This window comes from Catharus ustulatus, chromosome 1 (genome assembly GCF_009819885.2).
Source record: "Catharus ustulatus isolate bCatUst1 chromosome 1, bCatUst1.pri.v2, whole genome shotgun sequence".
Classification (NCBI taxonomy): Eukaryota; Metazoa; Chordata; class Aves; order Passeriformes; family Turdidae; genus Catharus; species Catharus ustulatus.
The window spans coordinates 111,469,493-111,496,940 of record NC_046221.1 but is presented as its reverse complement, the minus strand read 5'-3'; the positions used below and the strand labels follow the sequence as shown (position 1 = coordinate 111,496,940).

Below are 27,448 nucleotides of genomic sequence, written 5' to 3'. Positions count from 1 at the left end.
CAACTCTATATAGTAAACTTAATGAAATTCTAGATAGTAAATTCAAAGAAATTAATCTTGAAGAAACTTAAAGTCTAAATGTTAGCCCAGGTCAGATGCACAGAAGACATTTAAAAAATCCAACCCTACTGAATTTACCTACTGAATTAAACATACTGGCTAAATACTTAGTTTTCTACCAGTTTTCCTATGACTCTTTCTCTGCTATATCCCCCTCCCTCAGACAGTGACAGCTAAGGAGACAATTAAGCCCTTACTGGAAGAATGTGATTGAGGCAGGAGAGGACAGGAGCCCTTTTATTTGGTAATGCTTAACAGTGGCTGGCAGAGCAAGAGTTCCCCTGGAGCTATGACTCTTAAAAAGCTGCAGATGGGTTCCTGTACAGCTTCTACAGCTGTTCTTCATCTCTCTTGGTCTCATCACCCAATTAGTGAACGATACATCAAGTCATGCTTCCTCGTGTGTGAGGTTGCACCCATGCATGGATCCTCAGAGCCACTGTAGGCTCTGTGGGCTGTGTAGGTTGTGCAGGCATGTCAGGGTTGGGTGGACAGGGGAGATGAGTGGCTGGTGCACATCAGTGCCCAACATCAGTCTGAAACAGAGCACAGCCTGGACCCAGAAACTGGAAGTGAAGACAGCTCTGATAATTTACACATTGCCCAAGCATCCTCGTCTGCAGTGAAATCATTACATGAGTCTGAAAGACACAAAGCTCCTTAATGATCCAGTTCTCTTTCAGCCACACCTCTGAACTGTCAGACTGAATCCTATCTGTCCTGGCTTGAAATAACAACCAGCCCTGTGGGGTGGCACAGAGGAGCAAGGGATGGCACTGAGCAGCTTTCAGGTCTGGTGGTATGGGTAGAGGGCAGAGGAGATGTCTGTGCAATCTCCCACAGGCAGCTCAGCTCCTGGGAAAAGCTTGCTGGAGGCAGTTTCAAACATCTGGATTGAGAAACAGCTGTGATTTGCTGATCTACATAATTGAGATACCTCCCTGGAACTAACTGTCTCCAGAGGAAACTCAGCATCTGAGCAAATAAGACAGCCAGGAAGGATGTGGTATTGAGATACATGGAAGTCAGGTCTCCTATCTCTCTGTCCATGTGCTAAACATCTTTCTTGGGTACCCTGCTTCTTCACAGGGGATTTATAACAGGCAGTGTGAGTGCTGCAGCCTCATGGGATCACCATGTGGAAGCTACTAGCTGATGACCAATCCTGTGTCTCTGGATATGGTATTTGAGCTGATGGACGTGCATCCGTCTCTCTGTCAGTGCAGTGTTCTTGCCCAGGAAACATTTCAGATCTCATGTCCAGTCTCTGTCTTCAAATGCCAAACTTGCCCTTTGGACTCTCTTCCAGTCCAGCAGTGCCAGGATACTATATTTATGGGTTTTTGTTTGTTTGTTTTTTGACCTCTTTGTGCTACTCCACACTGTTCTGCTCTCTCCTCAGCTGCCAGCCCCCATGGTGATGGTCCAGCATTTCTCTCCACACTCCTGTATCCAATGCTCAATTTCCTCTGCTAAGCCTGTTCTTGAAAAAGCCTATTCCCTCTGTCCTCTAATCAATATCTATTTTCTATGAAACTCCATGGCAAAGCCTGTGTATTCCTGATAAATGCCTCTCCCCTTCCAAATGTAACTTTGAGTGGTGAGGGGGAAATGAGAGACAGAGGAGGCAGGGGTAAGCAGAAAAACAAGAAATTATAATGGAAATATTTTACATTCCTCCAAATGCATGTAGCTGTGCCTATCATTTCACAATTAAAAGTGGGATTCAGCTTTCCCCACAGTGTTGTGAAATGACAGGCAGCATTTTTGCAGTTTGGAGAATTCTGAGACATTTCTAAAATGTATCATCTAACAAAGGGAGCCTTAGCTGGATTTTTTTGCCAAGATAATTTTCAGGGACAGCTAATTCCTTATTAAAAAGCAAACACATCACTTATAATTGTCTTAAGTGCATGTTTCTTGCATAGATGAAAACTGGTTTTTGACAGTATGCACCAAAGTAATAACTTTTCAGGAAAATGCAACAATTAAAATAATATAATTGAAAACAAATGCAAACAAAGCACAACTCACAAACAAGCAGAGGAAAAAAAATCTCTGTCTTATGAAAACAGCTTATTTTATCAGGCACAAGTAAATTTTCCAGGTTAGTCATCTCTCTCAAACACACACAGTCCTGCTATCTGACCAGCTACCACATTTTTTGCTCACATGTACATAATTAGTGCTTCGTGTTTTGTAACGCTTCTCTATCACACCCAGTGTCCAGGAATGTAGTCTCCTCTGCTTGACAGTGCTTGAGGCTGAGCCAGACCTTGGGCTCCCACTTGTGCTCTGCAAGGGGTCTTTGTTATCATGCCTGCCTAACCATCTACCTCCCTAATTTAATATACCCACTTTGAGAAAACAGACCCTAATCTTTATACTCTTTTAAATTTTTGGTCTCGTGGGAATTTTGAATTGCCAAGTAGAACAGGATTATGTCTCAAGTTACCTTTGCCTCATAAAGTCCTGAGCTTTTATATTCCACAGATGGAAGGTGCAGAAGTCAAATCTACCCACAAAGAAACAAACCCACCATATGCAAATCTCCCTTACTGTGACTATACATAAAGATAATAATAATGCCAAGATGGAGAGGTGTGTTATTGTAACTTGTACAAAGAAATATTCCTTATTTCCCAGCTAGCATTCCTAAATATCTTTTTATATAAAAAATGGGGTTATTTTAATGGCACACACATAACTGCTTTATCAAGACCTCTCTTGAGACAATGATGACTTCCATTTATATGCAAAGATTCATTTATCTCTCACTGGTTCTATATCACTGCATAAAGAACAGGAAAATCACAGCTCAGTATTTAACAAAAAGCCCAACATTTAAACTGGGATCACCTCCCTGCCATGAGAGACATAGGCATATTTAACTTTGGTATTTAGGGTAAAAGTGCACAGTTAACTGCTCCCAGCACTCTGCCATGTCTTAGGTCTAAAGCGAAGAGCCTTCATACTGAAACTTGCTGAAGCTCTGGCTTAAAACTGCAGAAAAATATTACTGCTATGAACTAGATCCTTAGGGCTATACCAGATGTGCTTCTGGCCTAAAGCATGAGTCTTTTCTCATTTAGAACCCTTTAAATTATGTGGGCTGATGTCAGTGTCATTTTGGGAAATGGACAAACTGTGGTGAAACAGCTTTTCTCCAGTGGCTGGATCCTGTAAGGTCCTATAGCCCATCTTAAATTTTCCCCCATAACTAACTATAGCAGACCTTTCATACAGAAAGCTGAGAAGACTATCTCCTGCTGATATCTATAGCTAATTGAGCTTTCACACATTAAATTTCTGTGAGGATGCTGTTACTAGCCCTTTCTGAATAGCTCTGCTTGTGGTCATTTAGGCGTAGGTATTTACTGCAAGCTGAGCCACATTCTTTCTGGACCCCCGTTGACTCAGGCATAGTCTGTACACTGAGTTGAAGTCTTGTTCATGCAGAGTGAAGTCAATACAAGTATTTCCAGGGGCTCAGATGGGCTTTGATGGGCCCTAGCCCAGGACAAGAGTTTACAGCATTTGGAGCTGGAAAAATCTGAGTGAGGTCATCTGGTCTGGTCTCTAGTTAACCACAGGATATACAAGTTTTATCCAGATATGACAGTATTGAAATAACATTTTTTTTTTGCCTTAGGAGATTAGAAAGTGTGTGCCACGGAGAGGAGAAATGCAGGTCCCTCTGTCACAGTGTGTCCCTGGCTGCTGGGACTTGCTCAGGAGAGAAGCTCCTGGATGACTCCAGCTCCAGTGAGTCACAGACAACTGTGCAGTGCAGTGCTCACTTCCTTCCCAAATCCTGAATGAAGCTCAGGATTGTCAAACAGCGCCAGGAAATTTAATCAATGGTGTTTCCTATCAAACTCATGAACAGAGGGGTTAAGCACAAGTCAGGCTGACATACTTTGGGCCAGAAAAGACTGTAAATACCAGCCAGCTTAATCTTCTCATGATGTGTGTGTATGTATAATACAGTATTGGAAAGAAATACAGTTGTACTAGGTTAAATCAGAAATATGTCCAGCCAAGTAGTACTTCCAAAAGCAGCAGATCCTTACAAGAAATACAAAAAACAGGGCAATATAAAATCATGTGTCTCATAATCAGTGGTTTAGGAATCTTTTGAACTAGAGGTTGGATGTGGACCAGTATGGTGCAATAAACTGGTGGAGGTGTCTCTTCTCCAGGAACTGCCCAATTTAATTTTTTTTTAACTCCTTGAGTTTAGTCTCGGAATCTGGATTACATAATTCTCTTTTTCTTTTAATATGTTTAATACCACCATAAAAACCTCTGTGTGAGGGTAAATCCACTCCTTTCTTGTAAGCTGTCTCAATATTTTCCTCACAGCTACAAGGAAATGTCTTATTTCAAGGTTGGATTTTTCCAACTCTAACTTCCTAGTGCTAGATCTTATCATGCCTTTTTCAGTACACTTGAAACCAAGGATGGAAAAAAGATTTTTCTCCTTTCCTTCCTCTGTTGTATTGTATCCATTTTTAAGTAACAGCCATGGAGATTTTTAAAATCCTGATCCACTGGACCATTTAATCGCATGATTTACTTAAGTACGTAAGTAATCCCATTGACTTCCATGGGACTGCTCTCAGGTTAAAAGTTAAATGCATGGCTAAGTGCCTTGCTTGAAGAGTATTTAAGTTCTTTCTGATTTCTCCCTTACTTTCTTTCCTTGATCATGATACTTGATCTGCACAGTGTTGGAAGCACAGTGTTTCAAATAAATTATTCAGTATGGGATCACATATGTTACAACACAGAAATTTCCATTGCAGCTTTTGTCTAGCACTGATGGAATTCTGACTGATGGATACCAAGGGTTTTTTTGATGTTATTTTCTCTGAGGATCTAATGCTCTTCATTCCTGCTAATTCCCTCTGCTGCCTAGTTTATTTGTTCAGCAGTGCCCTAAACAAGAAAGGTTTCCATCAAACAATAGGCTGCTTTGCACTCTGTGTGTGTGTGGTTTACTGAATCCAGACCTAGTGAAAATGTGCTGGTCTTCAGCTGGTATGAATCAGAGCTGTCTGCAGAGACAAGGGAGCTTTGCTTATTTACATCAGCTAACGATCTGACCTGTTGTCTACTGTTTTAATATAGAAATATGTCTATGTGTGCAGTTAAATATGCAAAACCCAGGCAGAGGAACAGGCCTTCAATCATCTGCTCTTGGGATATGAGACATAATATTGGAGGCACAAGGGCAAAGGCTGAAATGAAAGTGCATTTCTTCCTGAGTTCAGGTATGGAAAAGCCTAATGTGGTATTGCTCCCAAGTACTAATAGCAAAATACTTCTGAATAATATTTGCATTATAATTATGTCTGCACCATGGGCATTTGAAAGTTTTCTAGCACCTAAGATGTTTCAAATGCATCTGCATTATTGAAGAACTTTAATAATAGTCACTGACCATTCTTGTGCCCTACATACACGTGACCAGGGGTTCTGTCTGCTTTTGCAAATGATGTGAAGCATCCATTTCAGATCAGTGGAAGCTAAGTATTACCCAGTTCATGGTTTCAATTATTTTCTGAAGATTTCTATATCTGGTCTGTTGACCAGATGCAGAGCCAAGCCCCTTCTGTAAGGTGCTGAGAATATTCATATTGCTCCTTAAAATACAGTACTACCCCAAATCTCCAGATTAGCATACCCCAACTACCCTTCCAGCAGGTGAAATCAGATTTCTTCATTTGGAGAGAGCATTTTGTCCATTGTGCTAAATATTCACAATGAGCCTATTTTCTAGGATTTTTTTAAAACATACTTTGTCTTCAGGAACAGAATGAAAACATAAGTAATAAGGAATCCCTACAAACCACTGTCCACAAGTAGGATGTGTGATACTATGCTGGATACTATAATGTAGCTAACCCAAAACCTAAGTGAAAATCTAGCATGACTTTGAAGGGTTAAGAGCCTAATGCTAAGTATATTATTGTGCTCTGTAGGAGTCTGCCCTCATCTTTTATGAGTTTAACACTTTGATTTAAGTTTTCAAAAAGATGATGATTTAAACATGGTAGCTGCCCTCTCAGCTGACTGCAAGTTGTGCTACAATATGGCAGACTGGATTTTTTACAACTTAAAATAATTTCTATATTTGTTGTGCGTTAAGTATGAATCATCAGACCCTGCCAGCTTCCATGCACAATAGATGTCGCACAAATCCATAATCAGCAGGATATCCAAGTCTCCCGTTTTGGCCTGTATCATACATGTCACAGAATCCCAGAATGGTTTGGGTTGGAAGGGACCTTTAAAAATAATCTGATTGAATCTCCCTGTCAGAGACAGGGACACCTTCCTGTAGATCAGATTGCTTCATGCTAGCTGAGGTGCACACACTCACTGAGCACACTCAAATCTGGACTAGGGAATTCAACAATTATTTTCTTGGTGTTTATCATTTCACAGTACCTGAAAATGTATTGAAGTGTGGCAAATCCCCCCCCACATCTTTCTGAGAATGGCTTCATACCAGAGCCAAAGGAAATATGAGGACAATAAAAGATTTCAAGAGTTTGTAGTTGTTCTGTTCTTCTTTGCATCTTCATGGGCTTCCTACATTATTTTTGCTTGCCATAGCGATTTGACCATTGGTAGAGGGTATGCATATGAATTAATATACTTCCAATTGGAAACATTGTTCTTGTCCATGACCCTGACATTTTGTACTTTGTAGTCTTTCCTATTTCACCTTCCTTTTCCTTTCTGCCTTTTTTCTTTAATTCCTAATTCTCATTTGCTCTGAACTCAGTTTTTCTTTTCTTTCTCTTTATTTTTAATTTTTTTTTTTAATTCTCCTCTCATTTGTCAGTTCTCTGTAACTACTGTTGTTTTTTCACAGTGTTTTAAAAAGCTTTGAGTATTGAGGCAGATGCACGGGGCAGGGTACCAGTTATATAAAAGGACAGCTGTAAAAACATGTGCAGCAGCAATTAAGCAAGATCTCTTAAAAGCATGAGGTCATTAATCGTAATTGCAATAAGGGTCTTCTTAGAAATTGTCCTTAATATTTGAAATGGAGAAAATGTCAGCAGCTTCAGGCAGCATTCCAACTTTGCTTCCTCCACTTCCGTGCTACTGCAAGCAAGGGGACTGTGTGTGTCTGATTATTAGCTACACTGAGGAAGTTTTATATTCAGGCATCCTTCTTTGGGCTTGCTGTCCCATAGGCACTGGCGCACTTTAAATGCAGCAGAAACGAGAGACCAAGCTACCAGGCAGAGGATTATTCCCCAGCAAAGCAATTTCCAGTTTCCTCATTGAATATTATCAAAGCTCTATCCTGAGTGTTTTCCATCCCTTTCCAGCAGGTTAGGGCAGCTACCATCTTCGGGAGCTGTTCTGCACCTCACAAACTCTTAACTCAGTCCTCCCAATTTCAATAAACTCTGGAGTTGTTTTCAATAGTCATTCACTCTTTTAACTAGGTGATACAAGCTGAATGACAAAGATATGCTTAAGCAAACCAGATGAATACACAGAAGGAACCCTGTTCCTTTCAGCTGCAGGCTGAAAGTCGATATATTAAATGTCTGCATGCAATAAAACTTTTTTGTTTTAATGTTCCTAGGGAAGCTTGAAACTAAACCCTTGCAAAACATCTGGTTCAAAACTTCACCATTTTAATATTAAATGCTTCCTGAAATCTGTTTGTGTAACTGTACCAGGCAGGTTTGCCTCATAGCTTTCTAATAAATTGTTTCTAGCTCATTTTGTTATCCTTGCACTGACTTTGATATCTCCTGCTGATAATATAACGTCAGTACTAGTGCTTCTCCAAGATTAATAGTTAGCTGATATCCTAAGCACAGATTCTGAAGACAACTGCATAATTTTTCGGTTTCACCTTCACATTGTCTTTCATTCAACTACAAGGTTTTAACTTTTTGCTCCCTGAAGTGAATAAAATTTTTGTTACAGTTTTGTCCTCCCAAACATAGTCTTTGGTATCACCATAGGTGCCTTTGCAATGCCTCAGGATAAGGTGGGATAAAATTTTGCATGGCCCTCTGAACAACAGTTGTCATTTTACTGCTGGGACTGGTATTTAGAACTTTGTGTCAAAGCCCTGAAGGGCTTGGAAAACAAAAAAATTCAGCAGTGAGGTGGAAGATTCTTTTTCCCACACTGAATTGTCATTCTTATTATCCATGGATAGACAAGTGGAAGGCAATCAGAAAAGACTCATGCATTTTAAACCATACTAAGCCTTGTGAAGTTGGTCTTGCTGACTCCCAAAGCTGTAGCTTAATAGTTCCAGCTAAAGCCACATTAACTCTCAGTGTGATGCTCCAAGTTTCACTGGCTGATTTCTGCCTTCTGCTGGTTTTGTGTTTGTGTTGAGCACAGCGCAGAGTCCTGACCTGGCATTGCCTGACCCTCCTCCAGACAGGGTAATTGTGTCAGCCTGACTGTGAGCTTCAGGGCTTGTGAACTTTGGGATCCTGTCATGCTAACACAGCTGTGCTACACTGGGGGCCTGAGCTGGTATTTTTGCAAGATGTGAGGCTTAGACTGACTGTAGCTATTCAGCTTAATGTGGCCTCAGCTCCTCTGTCTGAGGCTTTCAAGTATGACTGAGAGCACCTCAGGAGCATGCCTCTCTCTCTGGGCTGAAGAAGGAGCCTTGGTTTCTAACTTCAGGTAAACAGGCAGAGCTCTAAGACTGAATACAGAGAACGTCAGGGGGCCTCCGAGAGCCTTTGAAATACAGGAGAAGGCAAAAGCCACTCACGGGCTCCTGAAGCACTGGGAAGGATTTAAACAAAACAAAACAAAAAACAAAAAACAAAACAAACTTTTACAGCACAAAAGTTCAATTCTATACCCTTAAAACCTGTACTAACTTTTAGCAAAGCTTTGTGCATGCTTTAGATTGGCCATGTAATTGCACCACAAACCCCCACAAGGATTTAATTTCAATTGAAAGCAGTAGGACTAATAGTGTGCTTACAAATAAAGCTAATTAAGATTTTGTAGAACTAGGTACTATTTCATCCAAATACCAAGAGATTTAATGTCAGTAAATAGCACTTTCCATGACTCATAGAGTCTATAAATACGTACAGGTATTTTCAGCCTGATCATTATATGCCTGGCCTAGCTCAGAAAGAAATGTGTAGGAAATGTGTAGCATAGTAGGAAACAACTCTTACAAACAGAAAATAATTGTGTAAATATCTCACTGGAACAAAATCCTATAGCTGATGTACAACACAGGAAATTCCATTTCAACATATTTCTTGATGCTTAATCCTGCCAGGTGGAATGGATCAACAAAGAGGGAGAAGTCACAGTACATGGTGAAAAAATGTTACACATTTGTGGAGGTCATCCAACGGGACCTAAGAAAAATCCACAAAGCAGCTACAATTCTCATTGCTCAAGTTCAGCTTGGTTCAAGCTCAATGTCTATATATCTTGTTACAATTATTTACTTTTCAATTTATCAGTATTTTGCAAAAAATCTATTTTAACTGAAATTCCTTTTCAAGCTATTTTACTATTTTTTAAATAGATAAATATTATTCCAATTAAAACAGAGTAGTAGTGGAATAACAGGGGTAGGAAATTGGGGTAGGAAAATGACACTTTCTGCAATTAGCTCCCAATAGCTTCTTCAGACTGTCTCTAGTATGATTCAATATTAGAAGAGTACCTTATTAATTTCAACAGCATCAATAAGTACTGAATCATCTGTGTAAGAGTGGGAAAAGTTTCAAATGTCAGAACTATGTCATGACATGGCCTGCTATACTATAGCTGATCAAAGCACTCAAATTCAGAGGAAAATAAAATAATATGAGCGCTGTTGAACTGTTGAACATGGCAACATTGAGAAGAGAAATGGAAATCTCCATAAAAGGTCACTGAAGATCAGATTTGGAATGTTAAAAGAAAAGAGAGTGGATATTTCACATGAAACCTAAAGGTATTATTAATGAGATTTTTGCTTAATTAAATCCAAAAGAGAAATAAGAGAGGAAAAAGTTTTAAGACTAAGCACGATTAACAGCTGCCTTTCAGGAACAGGGTGTTGGGTTCTTAAATGCACTTCCAAGGATAAGTTTAAGCCCAAGGTTAAATTTAGCAGACATACTAGCTCTATCAATTTTGTCCTTGGGTTCCTTACACCTCCTCTTTTGGCCATTACATATATATGAAAAAATATGACGGCAAAGAACTAGGATTTCGTGGTGTTGTAAAAAGAAATAGATACATACAGTAGTGCCTATTTCCATGTGGTTACATAATGGTTATAATAAAGTATGAGGAGTAACATCTAAGATGATGTAAGATGCTTTGCAATGTTCAAAATCAACTCAATTGAGAACAGGAGCTCAACACACACCAGACTCTGTGTCTCAGCATAAGCTGAAGGACTGGCTTTGCAAGATGCAAGTGTGTGCTTGACCAAAGACTCCCAAAGAGACCTTCTGAAAGCAGACACTTCTGAAAGTAAGTGGTGGGATATGTGCCAGAGGCATTCTCCAGCCTCTTCCCCTGGGGCAGGAGTGCTGGTCTCCCTCCCCACAGAGCTGGGCCCCCCCCTTTCTCACAAACTCCTGTGAACTGTGAGGGATGTGTTGAAACCACCCTTTTTACTCTAGATTGAGTAAAGCTTTCTCTATACAGAGTCAAGTTCAGACTGATCAGAAAATGAACGCTGCTATTTAATGAATATTACCAAAGAGAAATGTCCAAAATGAGTGGACAAACCCTTGCATGAAAGATTAAAGTCTTAAGATTCACTACACTTGTAGGCTAATAGCATACATTTCACAAGCGTCTGTAATAGATTGTCTTCCTTTGTGCAAATGTGTTTTCCATTTCACTCTCTCCTGAGCCAAGTGTGAGGTTCCAAGTGGGAGACAGAGTCTGCCCCTTCCGCTTCAGACCAAGACCCAGGGATCCTTAACAAGCAATCTGGCCAGGGGATTGCAAGGTCTGCAAGGATGCCTGCTTGGTATTTCCACAGAGCAGAACTTGAAATGTTTTGGGTAGTGATGAGTCTTGGTCAAGGAGTAGGCAGAACTCAATGAGAGATGGGAATTTATATAGATAACAACAAATGACATATTCCATTCCATCTATCATTTTCAGAAAAAAAGTGTGGAGTTATCTTTATTTTTAATGCAAATTGGGGACTTTCAGTTCCCATTAGAGCCAATGGATTCTTCACTCTTTCTGATAACGTGTTTAAAACTAAATCCCTCAAATCTCTTGCTGAAGCAGCATTAATCATGCTGGATCTTCCCCATCAATCACCAACTGGCCTTTATGAATGATTAGGCAAACAAAATATAATAGAATTTCTTAAAGTTGCTGTTCTAGACAATGAGCTACAGACACCCACTCTCTCCAACTCCTCTTTGACTACACAGGAGTAGTATTGCTGAGCATCACAAGGTGGGTTATGATTTGCTAACATATCTGTCCATATTTTATATCAAGCATCTGTTAGTATTTAAATATCTCATTTCAAAGTATCCAAAACTTTGTAAAAGTTGGATCTCAGATGTATTTCAGAGACATGGAGAAACTGAAGGAAATAGTATTAAGTGGGCAAACCCCCAAAACACGGGCAAGTACAATGATGTACAAAATGCCAAAAATTGCTTATCTCATTCCAGAATCTGCTGATATGCCAGCCTGCATCTGGGTTCTTGATTTTTTTTTTCGACTCCTGTACCTTCAGAAGGTGTACAAAGAAGGCCCTTACATAATGCAGTGGTTTTTATAGCAAGCTAAAACTGTGCTGAAGAGATTAAATGTTGAAAGCTATTTTTAGCCAAACTAATGATATCGATTTCACTAATAACATAAGCTGCAGGTGTCTCCTAAAGAAAAATGTAAGACAATAGAAGACTTAATACGACAAAAGGCTACAGACTACAGAAAAATAGCAGTTCCAAATTACATTAAATCAGGCAATTCTGCCCAACACTCCCCCTGGTGGTTTTGCCCACAGAGATGAGCGTGAAGTTGCATACATGCAAAATCCTCCAGCCTAATGACTAAACGTCCCGTTAATAGGATTAAGTACCTTCTCATCAGATAAGTAGAACATGGCCAAATCCCTGACACTCCCAGAAATTAGATCAGAACACAGCCCAGCCCCTTCCTGACGCAGGGAGCAATTTTGCAGAAGAGGTGCAAAATATTAATGGTAAATATACTTGTTTTTTACTTTTCTTTGATTGTGTGTCTGTATTTCTTTGCAAAGTTAATTGGTTTTTAGCTGAAAACGTAAAGGTACAATATGCAAGTAACTATAGAAGAAAATCCAGGCTATAAACAAACCCAGGCTATTAATTTACATATGCTCTTGAGGCTGATAATTGCATCTTCAAGAAGGTTATATTGGCTAAATACAAGGCATCTGAATACTGTATTCACTTAATCAGATGAGAACCATAAAGTGCACTCGCATGGTTTCTGAAAAATAAACTTTTCACCTCTGCCCTTAGGAGGGAAATAAAGCAAATGGAATTTCTTTCCCTTATTTTGTAGGGATTTCTTTCATTTGCTGATCTGTTTGTTTACAAAATTGTTCTAATTGCTGATTTGTTGGCACATCTATTATTGTGTCTCTTATATTAAGTCTTATTTTGAAGGACACTGAAAGAAATTGCATGTTTGGGTACAAGAAAGGGAACAATATTCCAGAAAGTTCCCTCTTTAAAACAGGCAATAGTGTTTAGCACGGATGTATTTATAATATAAACTAAGGACTCAATATGAGATCAGCAATTAGCATGTTTTACAAAGTAGAAAAGGGACAGACTGAGCAGCATAAGCTTTTGATTTTATACATACATGTCCTGATTCTGTTAACCACTGTGCAAACTCAACAGAATTATCTAATTAATCTAAATTGATAATTACAAATGAGGTCAAGCTTCTTACTCATCAAGAGTAGCATTTAAGTGAACGCTACAGAAACCATAGTTAAAGACAAAATTAACGGGATCTTGTCAGATACTCAGTATTATAGTTAGTATTTATATTTACTTAGTATACCCAGACTTCTGAGCTTCCTGACAATGTTTACATGCAACTGCACTGAACTGTTTTTCTTGAGTAGAAAGAACATGAGGTCCTCTTGGATATTTATAATACATGTGCTGTGTCTGAGGGGCCACCAGTGCGCACCGACAAAGCAGGAGGAAATGAATCTCCGGGACAACCTCAAGCGTACGTATGCTCTCCCTGCCAGGGTGTGCTGGAAGCCCCTGGGCCCAGCTGGGTAGTGCATTTTCAATTCCTCACTCACTGGTATCAACAAGTTCAACTTGCACGTGTGAAGCTTAGAAACCATAATAAAGCTGATTGCATGCCTACACACACACGCGGAAGATGAGAACAAGCACGATGAGAAAGTAAAGGGATTAACAGATAAGCTTCACCTGCCAAAAAAAAGTATTTACAGAATTTTTATAGGTTATTTGTTTTCTTGTAGATCCTCAGAACATAAAGCAAACCCAAAATTCAATTCAATAGATTTGAACTATTTTGTTTGTTCAAAGAATCTTTGGAAATATTTCCTCTACACTTATATACTTCACTGAAAAAAATGGCTTTTATAAGCAACTGAAATAAAATTACTTAATTTAGAAAATAGCAGCTATTCTGCAGACACACACAGCTCTAAGCATGGCTTTATTTTGTGGATAGAAAGAGGATCAGCCATTTAACAATCCTGTGCTTCAGTCTGTGTTGACGAGATTTATGTAATAAAGAAACAAGAAGTTAGGGGTGAGGAAGAAAGATATAAAGATATAAAGGAAGAAGTGATCGATGTGTTTTTGGCAGTCTCAAGGTGATATGGTTCTACTTGTTTTCTATAGTTCCAGTGGTAGTCAGGGTATTTCCACAAAGGAGACAAATACAGATAAAGAATAGGCAATCATGCAGAGCTTCCAGGTGCAATGCATGGGCCAACCCAGGTTTTCATCAGAACTCCATGGTCATTACTTCACAGGAAGTCTAGAAATTGAATTTTTATGAAAACTGCTTGAAGGCACTTATAATCTACATTTTCAAATTGTAGAGGGAAACTGTTACAGGCTTCTACTAGATCAAAGATAAATATAAAGGTTATGTCATTAGAAAACTGATGAGTGATCCTTGGAGCTATCCAAAACCCAGGATCATGCCTTGTGCAACCTGATGACCTGATGTAGTTGACCCTACTTTCACAGGGGGGAACACTCAATGATCTCCAAAGGTACCAGCCTCAATTGTTCTGGATTTCAGTGTTTAGCAGTGATATAGTTGAATATATATTTTGAGTTACATACAGCTGATCCTTGCAAAAGCTCTGGGCCAGATTCTTATCTCATGGAAATTGTCTCAGCTCTGTGTTAATCAGCATTTGCTATGTCAAATTTGGCTCTGCCACTGTAGGGAAACATAGAGCTATTTCATTCTCCTTCATCATCAGTGCATGACAATTTGCAATAGTGCTAAAATCTGATTAAGTCACTGTATAATTTTGCTTTTTTTAGAATTATCTGAAGTTGGAGAGAAGTATGTAGATGAAGAGGTAAAGAAAGCTTTGATTGGTATTAAGCAGATGAAAATTATGATGGAAAGAAACGAAGATAAGCACATAGATCTGATGAAAACCTTGAAGAAGAGCAGTGAAGAAAAACAGGTAACATAAATGGGGTTTTAATGTTTATTCTGGGAAGAATGTAAACCAAATTGTATGTACAAAACAAGCAGCATACATCTTTTCATGCAGTCACAGGATTGAGAGAAAATCTGCTTCTGCCCCTTTGTCTCACTACCAGAGGAAAATTGCACACACTGCTTTTTGCAAAAAACCCCTGCTTCACTGAATTCATACCAGGGGAACTGCAGGCCACTGTAGAACAGTGTTCTGTGCAGAAGGTCCAGCACCTCTGCCCTCCATGTCTCTATACTCCTGGGGACACAAGATGTTTTCCAGCTTGCTTGGCAAACTTCAGACCTGCAGAAGAACATCAAAGCCACAAATGATAATGTGCTCTAAAGAAAGCACAGTGAATCAGGGAAATTTCCAATGTCTTAATGCAATGCCTAGGCTCAGAGCCATGTACTCTATGATCTGAAGAAACAGAGCTTTACTGAATATTTTAAAAAATACAAATATCCTAACTTTGTTTCAATGAAGTTGAAGAAAAATTCCCTCCTGGCCCAACATCTAGTAGTTAGTTTAAACTATTGGTATTAGCAAGACAAAAAGTACCTGATAGCTTTCTAACATTTTAAGGAACACCAGTGCATTCCCACAGTCAACACTCTTGTTAGATCTTACTGGATGATTTAATTTACACAGGACTTACATCCACAGTGAGAGTTCATAAAACACTGAATAAATGTATTAGAAAGATCAGAAAATAACTAAGCATAGATAGCAAAAATTGCAGTTACTGTCTCCATCAAGCACTTTCTGACAGAAGTTTTCTTTTATGTGAGTCTCTTCCCTATTGGAATGCTGACAAAAAGGAGTAAGCCCCACCAATTAAAAGGTTTCTGTCCAAGATAACTTGGAATGTTCTTTGGAAACCAAAACTATTAAAATATGTTGCAACTGGAAAGAGAAATCGATGATGTGCAATCTACTTCAATAGGAAGAAATATCCTCTTTCCATTGTCAATTCTATTCCAAAAATGCTGCTTCTGATCTGCTAGACTTTGTGCCCTAACTGATGAAGTAAAGACAAGTAGCACTGTAAAATGCATCTTGTTGCCCTTCAGTATGGAAGGAGTGCCTCACATTTCCACAAGAGCAGGAAAAAATCCCTTTACTACAGCCTTTTGATTAGTACACTCACAGACAGCAGAGTTTTATACTTTTATATATTTCTGCATTAGAAAGACTTTATGGCAAGGACCTACTCTTGTGAAATACCAATCCCTTAAAGGTAGAGAAAAAAACCAGAAAATGACTATTTGTGGGACAGATGAATACTGTTCAGATGATATGGAGAAAAAATAACACGAGTTGAACACATGACCATGGGGGAGGCTGAATTCTTACACAGAATGATGTGTGAGTTTTTTTCTTAACATCAAAAATCCTGGTAGACTGTAGAGATCCATTTGTTTCTGTAGGCTGTGGCCCCTGAGAGAACAACATCAGAAAAATCCCATAAAGAAAAGATTTCCAATTTTCAGTTCCCTCCACATGCAATTGCAGTTGAAAAGGCAACCTACCCTAGTGGCTAGGAATTAGCAAAAAAAAGGAGCCATAAATAGCCAAAATGAGTGATCAACACTGGGGTGAGTAGAATACTAATCTGAAAATTGCCCTCAACTGAATCTTTTTCCTTACTTAGCAAGCCTTGCGACTTATGGATGAAGTAAAGGCAAGACTGGAAGAAGAGGAAAGACAATGTCAAGTATCCTTGAAAAATCTATGGGATGAATGTGAATCTTGTTTAGAAAGTACCTGCATGAGATATTATACAACTTGCAAACATGGTGTGTCAACCTTTAAGAGAAAGGTAGGAAGAAACTTTGTATCTGGAGAATATTCTTGAGTTCACCCAAAGTTTTAGAGTCTTGTTTTCTCAATGCCTAGGTCTGCCAGTTACATCAGCTTACTAAAATTAATTTGATTTGGAGGGTCTGGAAATATGAAGTTATATGGTAGAGATTACATATGATTATGGTCATGGAATGCTGAGCCAAAATGAGTTCAGTTGCACCCTGGCAAGATTCCATGGAAACTGATGACTCCCCTAACCCAAACAGACTCATTCCAGATATACAACATTTTCTCTCACAGTGGGACTCGCACTAAGATGCTCCACAACTGTTTGTGAAAAATACCACATAGGTTCTTTATGGTCCATCTGAAAATCAGCAAATTTAAAAGTGTAGCTGTAATTAGCAAAATTACATGGGGGAAAAATCACTTACTTATTACATCATTCTTTCCTATATTTATCTTAAATAAACTCTTTAAGTAACAAAGAAAGCTTTAAAATGCTTAACCTCATATAATAAAGGAACCTGTCAGCAAAGGAGAGTCTCCTAATTCTACTGGAAAGAATATATGGTTTCCTGACTGGCCCATTATTACAAAATTTAACAATTGCATTCACATTTTTTTTCTTGGGCATACACTTTAAGTGCAACAAACTTCTGAAGCAAAACTGTAATTGCTGCTACTAAAATGTTAGTCAGATTCCCTAGCTTTCACCCCTCCCATGTACTCAAAAATATAGTAAAAGTATAGTGGTGTGTTTCAGGTATGGTTTAGAGCAAAGGTATTAATATTTGTGCATAGGCTAAAATGTGAGAGATATGAAATTTAAGACTAGTTGTGATACTTTCAGCTTTTTAGATACCGCTGATGAGTAGCTCATATATATGTTTTGGATTTTCAAGAGTCTGTGGATGCTGCAATTACTGCAGTAAAAGTTATATACTGCATTGTCACTGTTTTTGACCCTCTTGGTAATTTCCTCCATTAGTTATTTAGTTTATTTGAAGCAATCAAGTAAGAATGCTGTTGTGACCTAAGCCATTAAAATTTAAAAAAATAAATTAAAAAAAAAAACTTAAAAAAAGAAAAGAAGACAAAGATGATAGCTGTGGCTGAGGACACACAGACAGCAGGAGCAATACTGACTTCTGTTTCACACTTCACCTTCCCTCTAAGCTACCCTAGTGGTCAGATGAAGCTGATGATTAGTTTTATATATATATATATATATATATATATATATATATATATATAAGTTTTATATATATATATATATATATATATGTAACTGTCTTTATGTATATCTGTGGCTCAAAAAACCACTGCATTGGCTCAGGCCAAAGTCGTGCCTTAAAGCAGGGAACAGGGACCAGTGGCCGAGACCCAGGAACTGGAACTCTGTGATAGCAGAATTGACAAAAAAACACATGGACTCAGAGCCACTGCTTTATTGATTTTGTTGCTTTCCATCAGCACAAGGATGTGAGGATTTGCCCAGTGGTGAGAGGGCAGGCTTTTTACAAATCAAGGTTAGAACAATCACCTTCTGCTCCCACGCAACAGAAACGCATCTCACATCTTTACAACCTGAAGTCCAAGCTGTCTGTTGGAAGAAACCCGAATGCTGATAATAACTTTGAGCCCCCACAGATTGGGTAACTTTAGGGCAACTGGCAAACTTTTTACTCCAGATCTGATTTAGAACTAATGATTTAGACTGAATGCACTCCCCCTCTTTGGGGTCTAGTGTCTTAAACTACTTCAGAGAATATGCTGTGTTGGCAATTATTAAGAGGGCATTGTTTCTATGAGTATTTGAAAAAGAAAAATTAGAGACACTTACCTGAGAGATGAGAAACTGATAACTTGTTTGTCTTCTGATCTGTTTCCTTCTTATACACAGGTTGAAGATTTTTTGAGGAAAATACCTCCACTCGTATTTACTTTTCATGAGGATCAAGGAAGAGACATCCAGTCTAATGAAAAGCCTGAGAAAGAGGATACCCAGCTAGTAAAGATGGAACATTTATTTAGCCAGCTATTATCGGATGTGGGCTCAATATTTGACAGAAGTATCATTTTTTTCAAGCACATGCAAAAAGAATTTGACCAGTCTTTTCAGACCTATTTCATGTCTGACCTGGACTTGAGTGAGTCCCCCAGTATGCCAGCTTTACCTGAGGTCACCACCAGAATTGAAGGCTCCCAGAGAGGCTGGGGCATGCCCGGCTTCTTACAGATAGTTTTTGATTTCAGCAGGACGGTGTTCGAAGGTGTCAGCGAGGTGATCACCGACGTGCTTGATGAATACAGAGATTATAGAAGAGATGTGCCAGAACAAACCAAAGGCAAGTGTTAGAAGATGAAAATTGCACTGTCAATGACATCAACCCCCTTGGGATGGCTAAACTACAGTGAATTACTCAGTTTCCAGTATGTCAGTGTGAGATACATAAGGAAGCTCTGGAGGTTACGGGTCAAGGATAAGTATGATTTAAATGAACAAATAGAAGTCACCTAGAAATCTCAGAGAAATGTTGCAGGGGGACTTAGGGGTCTTACATAGCCTGATTTTCATGGCAATTCTCAAAGCATTTGCAGGAGCTTCTCAGGAGCACTTAAATTCAGGGTGGATGCAGGTTTTTATAAGGCTGACTGACATTTAATCTCAGCATTTGTCAGGATCTGATTTGTATCATCTCTTATTGACATGGCCACCAATTCTAAAAAATTAGGGTAATTCTGTGAGATGTCAAGGCATATCCCTGCCCTTGCCAAATGAGGCTAAGTTCAGCTTGACAGCTGCAAGTCTTGTTCCAGGCTACAGCAGCAATGTAATTTGACAATCAAAAACCAGCCAATTAAAGACCAGCCATCAGGCTTTCCAGTGACCAGAAAATTCTAGGCATACAATTAGTGATGACACTCAGTGAAGGAAAAGGACCATGGCCAACTTTTGGAATACAAATAAGCCTAATATTTGACTCTTGCAAATAGGACAAATACATGCTGGTCCTTGTCTACAAGGGAATCACAGTGAGCACATGCCATAACTCTGAGTGGCAGGTGACATAAACATTATGTGATCATCAAGAAATACAAAGTTAAGTGACTCTTGAGTAGTGTTTTTAAATTTTTTTCTATATCATAAGCCATGTTACCTCAGAAGTAAGCTTTGGTACTGTGTTCTCATCTAACTGCACATGATTATGAAACATCTTGACTTCTAAGGGTCAACAAGATCTTACCAGAACTTACATATATTAGACATAATGTGTAATAACATTAGCAATTGTTTGGTTATGTCTAGGGAATACACTTTGAAGCCTTTATGAAGGAGTATATAACAGCAGCATGAATTCCTTGAAAGAAAACATGATTTGAATCTTCTCCTGACTTCTACTTTTTAATAATTTATTCCTTTTAATTTTGTGGGGGGAAGAGGAGGGGTAGGGAAAGGGATGTATGCAAAACACTTTGGATTAAGAGCAAGAAATTATATTCTAGCACTCAGGCTCGGTAATGAATGCATACTTATAAAGACTCTGAGTTTAACAGCAGTCTAAAAATACTATGACTTCATTCTAGATCCTGACAGAAGTGGCATGTTTTCAAAAATTGTGTCAGGGCGCCAGAGACTTCAGTGTGGGGAGCTCCGGGAGAACTCCTCTGGATGCCCACAGTTTCATGAGAGATGCCAGAAATGTCAAGACAATCTTTTGCATGGTAAATAACGATTTTCCTTTTTTTCATTTTTCTTTTTTCTGTAATGCGTTGATCATTGGTTTGTAGATTTTGAGGTTTTAATTTTCTGCTGGAATTAACATTTAGTCACCAAGTTTTACTGTAACTACGGCTACAGTAACCATTCCTCGTTCCAGATGATTTCAATTAGCTTTCCCCACTGTCTCCACAGAGTGTCAGTATAGCTCAGTTGTTAACATACTGCTGGTGCTCCAAAGAGACGTCCCACAGCCTATAACAAAATATACAGGTATTTTATTAGAGCTGCCATCCTGCAGAGGAGCAAGATGTCAGGCAGCAGTCGATCCTGCCTGGGTGCAGCAGTGCTGAGCAAAAGGGAGGAGAAGCTCAAACTCCTGACAGTCGCTTCTCCTGCTGACAACCAGGTGTAACCTCAGCTCTCATTCAGCTCCACACAAAGAAAGCAAGTGCTGAAGAGCCTGTAATTACTTCTTGTTGAAGCCTGTATGCAAACAGAAATGAAGGACCAAAAGGGGACTTCATGTCTGTATATGAGGAGATGGCAGAGCTCTGTCAGCACCATCCATAGGCACCTAAAAAACCTTCAGACTGATCCCCTAGAACTACTGTCAGGACTCCCACTGGAGCATAACATATCTGTCTTTACAGAATTATTTAGATCTTAAAATCCAATGAATATGCTTAAACCTAAATGTCTTCAGAACATCTCCAGTGTGGCAAACATTAACGAACAATGAAACACTTTTAAAAGAATATCTGACCACTTACCTTTTTATATACACCCATGTATTACAGATACCAGTTTGTTACTGTACCATCAGCCTGAACGTGCCCCTTAATAATCCAATTTGACAGAAAAGAAACTGAATTTTTACAGAGCAATTATTGTACAGAAATTTTTCTTGTTTAAAACCCATATTTTTGTAAAGAAAAAAACAGCAATCTTCAGAATTTGTGGCAGATGGTACCAGTCTCATACTACTGTTTAGCTATTTTAAGATAAATATTAGGTCTTAACACTCAACAGGAATACAGGCTTTCTTATAATAACCTCTATAACAGAATCATAGAACAGTGTGAGGTTAAAGGGACCTTTACAAGACATCCAGACCAGCCCCCCAGAAATCAGCAGGGACATCTTCATCTAGATCATGTTGCTCAGAGCCCCACAGAATCTGACCTGGAACGTTTCCAGGGATGGGACATCTACCTGCTCTCTGGGCAACTTGTTTTAGTGTTTCACCACCCTTATTGTAAAAAACGTCTTGCTTACATATAGTCTAAATCCACTCTCTTTCGATTTAAAATCATTACCTCTTGTCCCCAGGTCCTGATAAAAAGCTTGTCCCCATCTTTCCTACAGGCACCCTTCAGCTGCTGAGGGTCACAAATTACATTCAAAGGCCACAATAAGTGTTCCCAGAGTCTTCTCCAGGCTGAACAACCCCAGCTCTCTTGGCCCGCCCTAATAAACAGGAGAGTTGCTCGCAGCCTGTGACACTTTTTGTGGCCCTCCTCTGGACTTGCTCCAACAGGTTCTTGCCTTTCTGTGCTGAGGAGCTGCCGTGGTTTGACACTGGCCAATGCCAGGCACCCATGAGAGTTGCTTGCTCAATCCGCTCCTGCCACAGCTGGGCAAAGGAGGAAAAAGAAGAAAAGGTTAATGAAGGCTTCATGAGTGAGATAAGGACTGGGAGAAATATTTCAAGGGCAAAGCAGGCTCAACTTTAGTTGCAAAGTGAAATTTATTGCTAACAGAATCAGAGGAAGATAATGAGAAGTAAAGTAAGCCCTTAAAACACCTTCCCCGCCAGCTGATTCCTCCTTCCCACCGACAGTGCAGAGAGACAAAGCAGGGGACTTTGGCCAGTTCATCACAGAGATTTTCTTCTGCTGCTCTGGGAGAGGAGTCCTTCCCCTGTGAGTCCATGGGGTCCCTCCCACGGGACACAGTTCTCTGTGAACTTCCCTAGCTTGAGTCCACTCTCACGAGCAGCAGCCAAACCATACCTGCTGCAATGTGAACTCCCCCCATGGGCACACAGCCCTCCCCAAAACTGCTGTGGCATGGCTCTCTTCCCATGGGGTGCAGTCCTCCTGGGACAGGCTGCTCCAGCCTGGGAGCAGGGGCCCTCTCTCCATGGGTCTCACACAGGCTCACAGTCTGCTCCAGGCATCCACCTGCTCCAGCATGGGGCTCCTCCACAGGCTGTGGGTGGATCCCTGCATCCCCATGGATCCCATGGGCTGTAGGTGGATCTCTACATCCCTCATGGATCCCATGGGCTGTAGGTGGATCTCTGCATCCCCATGGATCCATGGGCTGTGGGTGGATCTCTGCATCCCCCATGGATCCCCACAGGCTGTGAGTGGATCTCTGCATCCCCATGGATCCATGGGCTGTGGGTGGATCTCTGCATCCCCATGGATCCATGGGCTGTGGGTGGATCTCTGCATCCCCCATGGATCCCCACAGGCTGTGAGTGGATCTCTGCATCCCCATGGATCCCATGGGCTGTGGGTGGATCTCTGCATCCCCATGGATCCATGGGCTGTGGGTGGATCTCTGCATCCCTGTGGATCCCCATAGGCTGCAGGCACAGCTGCTTCACCATGGTCTCACCACAGCCTGCAGAGGAATCTCAGCTGTCTGGAGCAGCTCCTGCCCCTCCTTCTGCACTGACCTTGGTGTATCCCTCACATGTTCTCACCCCCTCCTCCTCTCTAACAAGAAGCAAAACCCTATGACTTTGATCTTCTTCTTAAATATGTCATCACAGAGGTGTTACCAACTTTTCTAATTGGCCCAGCTTTAGCCAGCAGCATGTCCATCTTCAGGGACTGTCTGCCAGACATGGTGGGAAGCTTCCAGCAGCTTCTCACAGTAGCCATCTTTGTGGCCCTCCGGCTGCCTAAAACCAGGCTGTGCCAAACCAATACAGGAGTCCAGACCTGGATGAAGTACTCCAGGGGTCTTACGAGAGAAGAGTAGTGGGGACAAAATCACCTCCCTCAACCTGCTGTCCATGATTCTTTTGGTGCAGCCTGTGATGTGTTCGGCTTTCTGGGCTGTGAGCACACATGGCCAGCTCATGCCCAGCTTTTCATCCACCAGCACCCCCAAGTCCTTCTTGGCAAGGCTGCTCTCCATCTGTTCATCTTCCACCTGTGCTGATACCAGGAGTTTCCACAACTCAGGCACAGAACCTGCACTTGGCCTTGCTGAACCTCATGAGGTTCACCGGGGCCCACTCCATAAGCTTGTCCAGGTCCCTCTGCATGGCATCCATCCCCTGGGTGTGTCAGCCACCCACTCAGCTGGGTGTCATCTGTGAACCTGCCAAGGGTGCACTCAATCCCCCTATGTCATTGATGAAGATATTAAACAGTACTGGTCCCAGTACAGACTCCTAAGAGACACCATTTGTCCATGATTTCCATCTGGGCATGAAGCCATTGACCACTACCCCCTGGATATGACCATCCACACAATTCCTCATCCACCAAACATTCTCCCCATCAAATCCATATCTCTCCAGTTTTGGGAAAAGCATGTTGTGGAGGACTGTGCCAACGGCCTTTCAGATAAATGACTTCTCTAACCCTTTCCTTCCTCACTGATGGAATCACTCCATCATAGGAGGCCACTGGTTGGTCAGGCAGGACTTGCTCTTGGTGAAGCTCTTCTGGCTGTCCCAAATTGCCTCCCTATCTTCCATGTGCCTAAGCAGAGCTTCTTGGAAAATCTGTTCCATGATCTTTCCAGGCATAGAGCTGAGGCTGACAGGGTGGTAGCCTCAGGGTCCTTCTTACAACCCTTTTTAAAAAATCAGTGAAATATTTCCATTTTCCAGTCACCAGAGACTTCACCTCTCTTCACCTCATGACTTCTCAAATATCATGCAGAGTGGCTACATCAGCCAATTCCCTCTGGACTCATCAGGTCCCACAGACTTAGCTATATTAAGGTTCCTCATGTGGACTCAAAACTGATCTTGTCTTACAGTGGAAGGAACTTTGCTCTCTCAGCCCCTGCCTTGTAATCTATATACCTGGGATAGATTCATAATAGAATATGAGCCAATTTTAAAAAACCTCATAATGTATAAGAAGACTATAAAGTTGCTACATGTAAAATTTACCAGATCTTATTTAGCATTAACAGAGAATCTATCGCCATGAAATATGATATAAACCTTATAATATATAAGCTTGGTAAATCCCTTTAATACAAAAAATGGGATAATGCATTCATTTAGTCATTGAGTCAAAACTATATCTACCATAGTAAGTCAGCAAAAATTATTCTTTTTTCAGCATTATTTAAAGACCCATCCAAACCATGCCCCCTTGCTAGACGTTTTTTACAGTTTTCATTTCTTCAGAAAGAAAAGATGAAGTACAAGACATAAAAGTATCTTTCCTAACAGATTGCCCGAACGTGCCTGAGCTGCACATAAAGTTTGATGAAGCCTTTAAGCTGGTTAATCTCTCAGGGGAGCAGTACGAGCAGATTCTCCAGGTGGTTCGGCATCACACGGAGGACACTTCCTACTTGTTGAACAAAATGAAAGAAAGATTTGGGTGGGTGTCTGAGTTATCCAACATGACCATTGGACCAGAAAACATTTTCAACATAGTTAAGGTAAGGGCTGTCTTCTGAAGGGAGCTCTTGCTGCCTTTAACCTGCATTTTGCTCATGCTTATGCTCCTGCGGGGTTTGGATGTTTATACACATGTAATGTTTGGGTTAACAACACGATGTTCCGACTCCTCTTGAATTTGTGTATGCTTGGTAATCCCTCGATGAGCTGAAACTCCTGAGATTAGAAACTATTTTCCTCGAAATCCTTTTAGTCTGATGGATGGCTGACTGGCTAACATGAACCACTGTCTGATAAGAGTAAATTGACACTACCAGCTTTGACTGGCCTCAGATTACACTTACAGATAAACTGCACTGCACCAGTCATGAACACATCCGTACTGGATTGATGAATGTCTAGCTATCTATGTCTGTACTGATATATATTCCAAAGTTCAAAGAAGGTAAATGTTATACAGATTTTTTGCAGTGGAAGCTGCACATGCTTGACAGCATTAGTCAATATTTCAGTAAACACGCAATGATTAATTGTATCTCACACACAAGCATACATCCAACGCAAATACAATCCATTTTCCTGGGCAAGGGACAAATCTTATTCTCTCTTCTAACTCAGAAATCCACTCATATATAGTGAACTACTACTACCAGAACTTTATACAAAACGACAGTAGAATCCACCAAAAAAAAAGCACAAAATAGGAACAGGAGACAAGCACACTTTCCCAACTGAGTCTGAGATATCTCGGAAAATAAAGCTACAGAACTAAGTCTGATTTAGAAAAAACACACAGGAATTAATAAATTCAATCACACAAATGCTGTATTGAACTTAGTGGGACAGCTCAGAAGTTCTCATTAGGAGAACAGAAGCTCTTTATAGATGTAGCTCATGGTATAAGTATTAAACATGCAGTTCTTTAATATGGTCTTGGCAGTGCCATGTCAGCTCTTTCCACCACCTACATAAATTCAGACACCCACTGTCTTTTCAGAAGAAAGCAATTTAAAGAAAGTCGACAAGTCTAAAATATTCCCCTATTTAATTTTCCCCAATTAAAGAGAGTGGGCACAGTAGGTATAAACAAAACTGCAAGCACATAGTAGTTTGTAGTATCTAAAGTAATGATCTCTTCTAGGTGGTACCTGGGGATCCCTCCAGTAAAGACGACACTGTGGTAGATGTGAACATTCTGACTTCACCAACTTTCACCATTAAAGTTCCTCCGAACTTAGATCCCAAGAGTCCTGAGTTCATTGAATACATAGCTGGGAAAGCACTTCAACTGTATAAGCAGAATTTTTAAGTGGTAAGTTCATTCTTTCTGCTTTCACACAGAACACACTTCTTCCTAAGACGTGTTTACATTGCAATAAACTTTAGTTGGCACAAGATTCAGTCATGGTGTATAGAAGACTGTCTTCTCAGAAAGGACACATTGAGAAAAACACAAGCATTATGGAAAACACAAACAAACACTCCATATTCTAGCCTGCCAAACACAGACATGATGATATTAAATGATTTGACTTATTTAACTGTGAAATCCTCGATCTTTAAGTAACAGCTGGGATGAGGTAATGTGATTATAAATATTTCTTCAGAAAAGAATTACATCGCAACCACAGTCCAGTGTCTTTGCATCAAAAACTATGTCTTTGTGCTCATTCATCATGAATGGACTGGAATTACCACTATTCATTATGTGAGGTTTTTTTTTAATTTTCAGTAGTGCTTGAGAGCATGCTCATATTATTTTTTGATGATAAAAGAGTGCAAAGTGAGAATCACCACCAGGACTTGGAAGAGTTGTCTTGCCATAACATTTCTGCATTAGCAGCATGTTGCTCAGATTAACAGTGTTTATTAATAGAGGCTGCGGTTCAACTTGTAGGATCATGCACAGAAAGATCCTGCTCATGGGTTTCAACCATTTTTGTAGAAAGGACACACAAAAAAGCCTCTCTCCTTGTTTAAGACATTTCAAGAAGAGGAAGGAAGAACCAGGCAGAGAGGCAGGGAGGAAAAATGCTTCATATTCTCTAATCCCACAGGGAATTTCCAGGAAAGATGGAATGGTTTTAAGTGGCATCACACTGCTGTGGAACTCGTAAACACACCCCTCCTTGTGTTGGACTCTTGAGAGGCACAGCTCCAGTGGCCTCCAATGCTCAGAGTTGTCTCTTCCAGGGGAACAGAGCCACAAGACACATGAGACTTTCAGTCTCATGTCACAGATCACTGCAGTGTCCCCAAAGCTTTGGAGAAGAATCAGATTTGGACATCGTTTCTCTTTTGGTCATAGCTGATTTCCTCAACTGAGCAACTGAAGCATGACCTGCACACAAAGAGAAGTCTCAGGAGGCAGGGAAAGAACATTCAACATTAACAAAGTAGATGAAGACGATTTCAGCATTTTGTATTGAATCTGCTTATTCTTTAGCGGTCAGCACAACTTTTGACCTGATGAAAGAAAGGCAGAGAGGTAGAGGTGGGCTGCAGAATTTAGACTTAATAGAACAAACCT

At 40.2% G+C, this 27,448-nt stretch overlaps 1 protein-coding gene across 1 annotated transcript; it reads left to right on the top strand.

Annotated features, from left to right (window-relative positions):
• Window positions 1–13,199: 13,199 nt before the first annotated feature.
• Window positions 13,200–26,238, top strand: CLUL1 (clusterin like 1). The gene is made up of 7 exons (XM_042779994.1): window positions 13,200–13,302; window positions 14,616–14,764; window positions 16,434–16,601; window positions 18,492–18,942; window positions 20,177–20,314; window positions 24,745–24,959; window positions 26,060–26,238. Exons 1-7 carry the CDS (start codon window positions 13,200–13,202, stop codon window positions 26,225–26,227), a joined length of 1,392 nt encoding a protein of 463 aa, XP_042635928.1. The 3' UTR covers window positions 26,228–26,238.
• The last annotated feature ends 1,210 nt before the right edge of the window (window positions 26,239–27,448 follow it).